This window comes from Salvelinus namaycush, unplaced genomic scaffold (assembly GCF_016432855.1).
Source record: "Salvelinus namaycush isolate Seneca unplaced genomic scaffold, SaNama_1.0 Scaffold115, whole genome shotgun sequence".
Taxonomy (NCBI): domain Eukaryota; kingdom Metazoa; phylum Chordata; class Actinopteri; order Salmoniformes; family Salmonidae; genus Salvelinus; species Salvelinus namaycush.
In genome coordinates this window covers 59002-66501 of record NW_024057842.1, presented here as the reverse complement: position 1 = coordinate 66501, position 7500 = coordinate 59002, and the positions used below count along the sequence as shown (strand labels likewise).

General features: G+C 41.3%; 1 protein-coding gene across 1 annotated transcript in view; it reads left to right on the top strand.

The window, feature by feature from the left end:
* Positions 1-7500, top strand: part of marc1 (mitochondrial amidoxime reducing component 1) — a 35562-nt gene that overhangs the window by 11573 nt on the left and 16489 nt on the right. Inside the window, exons 4-5 of the mRNA XM_038982389.1 lie at positions 4497-4637; positions 5113-5174. Coding sequence (XP_038838317.1) covers positions 4497-4637; positions 5113-5174 — 203 coding nt within the window. The remainder of the gene's footprint in view (positions 1-4496; positions 4638-5112; positions 5175-7500) is intronic.

Sequence of the window (7500 nt, the reverse complement as noted above, 5' to 3'; positions counted from 1 at the left end):
GAAGGCTGCTCCAGCCAGAGAGAAAATTGTATTCTATCCTTGATCACTTTAATGTTTGCAAAGGTTTGTTTCCGTTGTGGTCCTCTTATTACCTTATCACCTTATGATTGATGGGTTTTTGGGTTGAGGGGTTTGATTAACATAGTAAAGTTATGCTTATTCCATACTTGCGTTTCCTCCCTTTTTTAAAAGAGGACTTCTGACCTCAGTGGGACTTCAATACAGGACTAAGATCAATACTACATCGGGTCTGACACTCGTCGTATGTGACAGGGCTTTGAAACTATCACGGATTACAAATGGAAACCCTGCCGCGAGCTGCCAAGTCACGCGAGCCTATCAGACGAGCTAAATTCCTTCTGTACTCGCTTCGAAGCAAGAAACACTGGAACCATGCATGAGAGCACCAGCTGTTCCGGACGACTGTGTGATCTTGCTCTCTGTAGCCGATGTGAGTGAAACCTTTAAACAGATTAACATTCACAAAGCCGCGGGGCCAGATGGCTTAGCAGGTGGCATACTCAGAACATACGCTGACCAGATGTCAAGTGTCTTCACTGACATTTTCAACCTCTACCTGACCCAGTCTGTAATACCAACATGTTTCAAGCAGACCACCATAGTCCCTGTGTCCAAGAACACGAAGGTAACCTGCCTAAATGACTATCGCCCCGTAGCACTCACGTCTTTAGCCATGAAGTGCTTTGAAAGGCTGGTCATGGATCACATCAACACCATTATTCCAGAAACCCTAGACCCACTCCAATTTGCATACCACCCCAACAGATCCACAGATGACGGGATCTCAATTGCACTCCACACTGCCCTCCCCCACCTGGACAAAAGGAACACCTATGTGAGAATGCTGTTCATTGACTACAGCTCAGCGTTCAACACCATAGTGCCCTCAAAGCTCATCACTAATCTCAGGACCTGAACACCTCCCTCTGAAACTGGATCCTGGACTTCCTGACGGGCCGCCCCCAGGTGGTGAGGGTAGGCAACAACACATCTTCCACGCTGACCCTCAACACGGGAACCTCATGGGTGTGTGCTTAGTCCCCTCCTCTACTCCCTGTTCACTCACGACTGAGTGTCCACATCACTAAGGAATTAACATGGTCCACACACACCAATACAGTCGTGAAGAAGACACAAAAACACCTTTCCCCCACAGTATTGCGGATGTTACTACTTTACAGGAAAGGCATTTGAACGTAAAAAAATAAACATTTGATCAAAATGTGCCTTAATAACAAACCTGTATGTAATCTGTACATATAAATACAATGTGAAATCACTAAGCTGTTTAGACACAGAGAAAATACAGAATCTTGCCTAGCTGTGATTGGTTGAGATAATAAGGGGGCTGGGATATTCAGGAGAAACCGTGTCCATTCTGTCACTCAAACCTTCTCTGTCAAATGGCACTTCCTGGTCTCTGTTATCGTGGATATTTGAAAGATCCATCTGATTTACTGAACCAAAGCTTCTCAAAGCATCTTATGATATAGACCTAGATCTAGACAGTATTTTTACCTTTGTGTTTGTTTACTTCTTTTTTAAATATAGTTGTAGGCTACTACCTTTTTAGCGCTTGAAGTTAATAAAGTATTTTATTGTTGAAATCTTCTTTCTTTCTTTTTTAGCACTACCTCACATCTTTAGCACTTCCCATTCCCACTTCCCATTCCCACTTCCCTTTCCCACTTCCCTTTCCCACTTCCCTTCCCATTCCCACTTCCCTTTCCCACTTCCCATTCCCACTTCCCTTTCCCACTTCCCTGTCCCACTTCCCTTTCCCACTTCCCATTCCCACTTCCCTTTCCCACTTCCCTTTCCCACTTCCCTTTCCCACTTCCCTTTCCCACTTCCCTTTCCCACTTCCCTTTCCCACTTCCCTTTCCCACTTCCCTGTCCCACTTCCCTTTCCCACTTCCCATTCCCACTTCCCTTTCCCACTTCCCTTTCCCACTTCCATTTCCATTTCAGATAGTGTACCCTGACCTTGGTCCTGTCATGTTGTTGTCTAGACAGTGTACCCTGACCTTGGTCCTGTCCTGTTGTTGTCTAGACAGTGTACCCTGACCTTGGTCCTGTCATGTTGTTGTCTAGATAGTGTACCCTGACCTTGGCCCTGTCATGTTGTTGTCTAGATAGTGTACCCTGACCTTGGTCCTGTCATGTTGTTGTCTAGATAGTGTACCCTGACCTTGGCCCTGTCATGTTGTTGTCTAGACAGTGTACCCTGACCTTGGTCATGTTGTTGTCTAGATAGTGTACCCTGACCTTGGTCCTGTCATGTTGTTGTCTAGATAGTGTACCCTGACCTTGGTCCTGTCATGTTGTTGTCTAGATAGTGTACCCTGACCTTGGTCCTGTCATGTTGTTGTCTAGATAGTGTACCCTGACCTTGGCCCTGTCATGTTGTTGTCTAGATAGTGTACCCTGACCTTGGTCCTGTCATGTTGTTGTCTAGATAGTGTACCCTGACCTTGGCCCTGTCATGTTGTTGTCTAGATAGTGTATCCTGACCTTGGCCCTGTTGTTGTCTAGATAGTGTACCCTGACCTTGGTCCTGTCATTTTGTTGTCTAGATAGTGTACCCTGACCGTGGTCCTGTCATGTTGTTGTCTAGATAGTGTACCCTGACCTTGGTCCTGTCATGTTGTTGTCTAGATAGTGTACCCTGACCTTGGTCCTGTCATCTTGTTGTCTAGATAGTGTACCCTGACCTTGGTCCTGTCATGTTGTTGTCTAGATAGTGTACCCTGACCTTGGTCCTGTCGTGTTGTTGTCTAGATAGTGTACCCTGACCGTGGTCCTGTCATGTTGTTGTCTAGATAGTGTACCCTGACCTTGGCCCTGTCATGTTGTTGTCTAGATAGTGTACCCTGACCTTGGTCCTGTCATGTTGTTGTCTAGATAGTGTACCCTGACCTTGGCCCTGTCATGTTGTTGTCTAGATAGTGTACCCTGACCTTGGCCCTGTCATGTTGTAGTCTAGATAGTGTACCCTGACCTTGGCCCTGTCATGTTGTAGTCTAGATAGTGTACCCTGACCTTGGCCCTGTCATGTTGTTGTCTAGACAGTCTACCCTGACCTTGGCCCTGTCATTTTGTTGTCTAGACAGTGTACCCTGACCTTGGTCCTGTCATGTTGTTGTCTAGATAGTGTACCCTGACCTTGGCCCTGTCATGTTGTAGTCTAGATAGTGTACCCTGACCTTGGCCCTGTCATGTTGTTGTCTAGATAGTGTACCCTGACCTTGGCCCTGTCATGTTGTTGTCTAGATAGTGTACCCTGACCGTGGCCCTGTCATGTTGTAGTCTAGATAGTGTACCCTGACCTTGGCCCTGTCATGTTGTTGTCTAGATAGTGTACCCTGACCTTGGTCCTGTTGTTGTCTAGATAGTGTACCCTGACCTTGGCCCTGTCATGTTGTTGTCTAGATAGTGTACCCTGACCTTGGTCCTGTCATGTTGTTGTCTAGATAGTGTATCCTGACCTTGGCCCTGTTGTTGTCTAGATAGTGTACCCTGACCTTGGCCCTGTCATGTTGTTGTCTAGACAGTGTACCCTGACCTTGGCCCTGTCATGTTGTTGTCTAGATAGTGTACCCTGACCTTGGCCCTGTCCTGTTGTTGTCTAGATAGTGTACTCTGACCTTGGCCCTGTCATGTTGTTGTCTAGATAGTGTACCCTGACCTTGGCCCTGTCATGTTGTAGTCTAGATAGTGTACCCTGACCTTGGCCCTGTCATGTTGTTGTCTAGATAGTGTACCCTGACCTTGGTCCTGTCATGTTGTTGTCTAGATAGTGTATCCTGACCTTGGCCCTGTTGTTGTCTAGATAGTGTACCCTGACCTTGGCCCTGTCCTGTTGTTGTCTAGATAGTGTACCCTGACCTTGGCCCTGTCATGTTGTCTAGATAGTGTACCCTGACCTTGGCCCTGTCATGTTGTTGTCTAGATAGTGTACCCTGACCTTGGTCCTGTTGTTGTCTAGATAGTGTACCCTGACCTTGGCCCTGTCCTGTTGTTGTCTAGATAGTGTACCCTGACCTTGGCCCTGTCATGTTGTTGTCTAGATAGTGTACCCTGACCGTGGTCCTGTCATGTTGTTGTCTAGATAGTGTACCCTGACCTTGGCCCTGTCATGTTGTTGTCTAGATAGTGTACCCTGACCTTGGCCCTGTCATGTTGTTGTCTAGATACTGTACCCTGACCTTGGCCCTGTCATGTTGTTGTCTAGATACTGTACCCTGACCTTGGCCCTGTTGTTGTCTAGATAGTGTACCCTGACCGTGGTCCTGTCATGTTGTTGTCTAGATAGTGTACCCTGACCTTGGCCCTGTCATGTTGTTGTCTAGATAGTGTACCCTGACCTTGGCCCTGTCATGTTGTTGTCTAGATACTGTACCCTGACCTTGGTCCTGTCATGTTGTTGTCTAGATACTGTACCCTGACCTTGTTCCTGTCATGTTGTTGTCTAGATAGTGTACCCTGACCTTGGCCCTGTCATGTTGCTGTCTGAAGCCTCTGTGAAGGACCTGAGCAGTAGGCTGGAGAAGGAGGTCACCGTGGCACGGTTCCGACCCAGCATCGTTGTCAGTGATTGTGATGCTTTTGACGAGGTACAGTTTTATTGCTTTCAGCTTTATCAACACGCACACAACATCACACATCAACACACCACATACTACATCACACATCAACACACATCATCACACCACACAACATCACGCACATCAACACACCACACACACATCACACACATCAACACACCACACAACATCACACAACATCACACAACATCATACTACATTACACAATATCCACACCATTCACACAACATCATACATCAACCAACATCCAACAACATCACATATATAGTTTTAGTAAATCTTGTTAATTCTATAATTGACGAAGTTTAATTGGTATATCCAGAGATCCTATGTTATTCTACATGTAATTTCATGGGGTATATCCTGGTCTTTTGAGGCTTAAAAGTGGACTCCTGTAATTCCACTTCGTCATAACTTTGTTCCAGTGTGTTGGGGTTTTAGGATAGTATTTCTATTCCCATAACTTCATCTTCCTCTTGGTTAGGATTCTTGGGAAGATATCCAGATTGGCAATGTGCGGCTGCACCGTGTGATGGCGTGCGGAAGGTAACGTGGTCTTGACTACTGATCATCATTCATCATCACAAACAAACTTCCTCCCGTTGCTACGGGCACTAGCAAGGTTTGCTATTGTCGTGACCCTGTGTTTATGTAGTATAGTGACCCTGTGTTTATATAATATAGTGACCCTGTGTTTATATAATATAGTGACCCTGTGTTTGTATAATATAGTAACCCTGTGTTTATATAATATAGTGACCCTGTGTTTATATAATATAGTGACCCTGTGTTTATATAATATAGTGACCCTGTGTTTATATAATATAGTGACCCTGTGTTTATATAATATAGTGACCCTGTGTTTATATAATATAGTGACCCTGTGTTTATATAATATAGTGACCCTGTGTTTATATAGTTGTATATAATATAGTGACCCTGTGTTTATATAATATAGTGACCCTGTGTTTATATAGTTGTATATAATATAGTGACCCTGTGTTTATATAGTTGTATATAATATAGTGACCCTGTGTTTATATAATATAGTGACCCTGTGTTTATATAATATAGTGACCCTGTGTTTATATAATATAGTGACCCTATGTATATATAATGTAGTGACCCTGTGTTTATATAATATAGTGACCCTGTGTTTATATAGTTGTATATAATATAGTGACCCTGTGTTTATATAATATAGTGACCCTGTGTTTATATAATATAGTGACCCTGTGTTATTATAGTATAGTGACCCTGTGTTTATATAATATAGTGACCCTGTGTTATTATAGTATAGTGACCCTGTGTTTATATAATATAGTGACCCTGTGTTTATATAATATAGTGACCCTGTGTTTATATAATATAGTGACCCTGTGTTATTATAGTATAGTGACCCTGTGTTTATATAATATAGTGACCCTGTGTTTATATAATATAGTGACCCTGTGTTATTATAGTATAGTGACCCTGTGTTTATATAATATAGTGACCCTGTGTTTATATAATATAGTGACCCTGTGTTTATATAATATAGTGACCCTGTGTTTATATAATATAGTGACCCTGTGTTTATATAATATAGTAACCCTGTGTTTATATAATATAGTGACCCTGTGTTTATATAATATAGTGACCCTGTGTTTATATAATATAGTGACCCTGTGTTTATATAATATAGTGACCCTGTGTTTATATAGTATAGTGACCCTGTGTTTATATAATATAGTGACCCTGTGTTTATATAATATAGTGACCCTGTGTTTATATAATATAGTGACCCTGTGTTTATATAATGTAGTGACCCTGTGTTTATATAGTTGTATATAATATAGTGACCCTGTGGTTATATAATATAGTGACCCTGTGTTTATATAATATAGTGACCCTGTGTTTATATAGTTGTATATAATATTATAGTAACCCTGTGTTTATATAGTTTATAAATAGTGGACCCTGTGTTTATATAATATAGTGACCCTGTGTTTATATAATATAGTGACCCTGTGTTATATAGTGTATATAATATAGTGACCTGTGTTTATATAATTATCGTGACCCTGTGTTTATATAATATAGTGACCCTGGGTTTATATAATATAGTGACCCTGTGTTATTTATAGTATATGACCGTGTTTTATAATATAGTGACCCTGTGTTTATATAATACAGTGACCCTGTGGTTATATATATAGTGACCCTGTGTTTATATAAATATAGTGACCCTGTGTTATATAATATAGTGACCCTGTGTGTATAAATAGGACCTGTTTATTATAGTATAGTGACCCTGTTTATATTAATATAGTGACCTGTGTTATATAATATAGTGACACTGTGTTTATATAATATAGTGACCCTGTGTTTATATAATATAGTGACCCTGTGTTTATATAATATAGTGACCCTGTGTGTTTTTATAATATAGTGACCCTGTGTTTATATAAATAGTGACCTGTGTTTATATAATATGTGACCCTGGGTTTATATAGTTGTATAATATATAGTGACCCTGTGTTTATAAATATAGTGACCGTGTTATATAATATAGTGACCCTGTGTTATATAGTTGTATAATATAGTAACCCTGTGTTTATATAATATAGGACCCTGTTTATATATATAGTGACCCTGTGTTTATATAATATAGTGACCTGTGTTTATATATATAGTGACCCTGTGTTATATAGTTGTATATAATATAGTGACCCTGTGTTTATATAATATAGTGACCCTGTGTTTATTAGGTTGTTTAATATATAGTTAACCCTGTGTTTATATGCCTGTGTATATAATATAGTGACCCGTGTTTATATAATATAGTGACCCTGTGTTTATATAATATAGTGACCCGGGTTTATTATAGTTG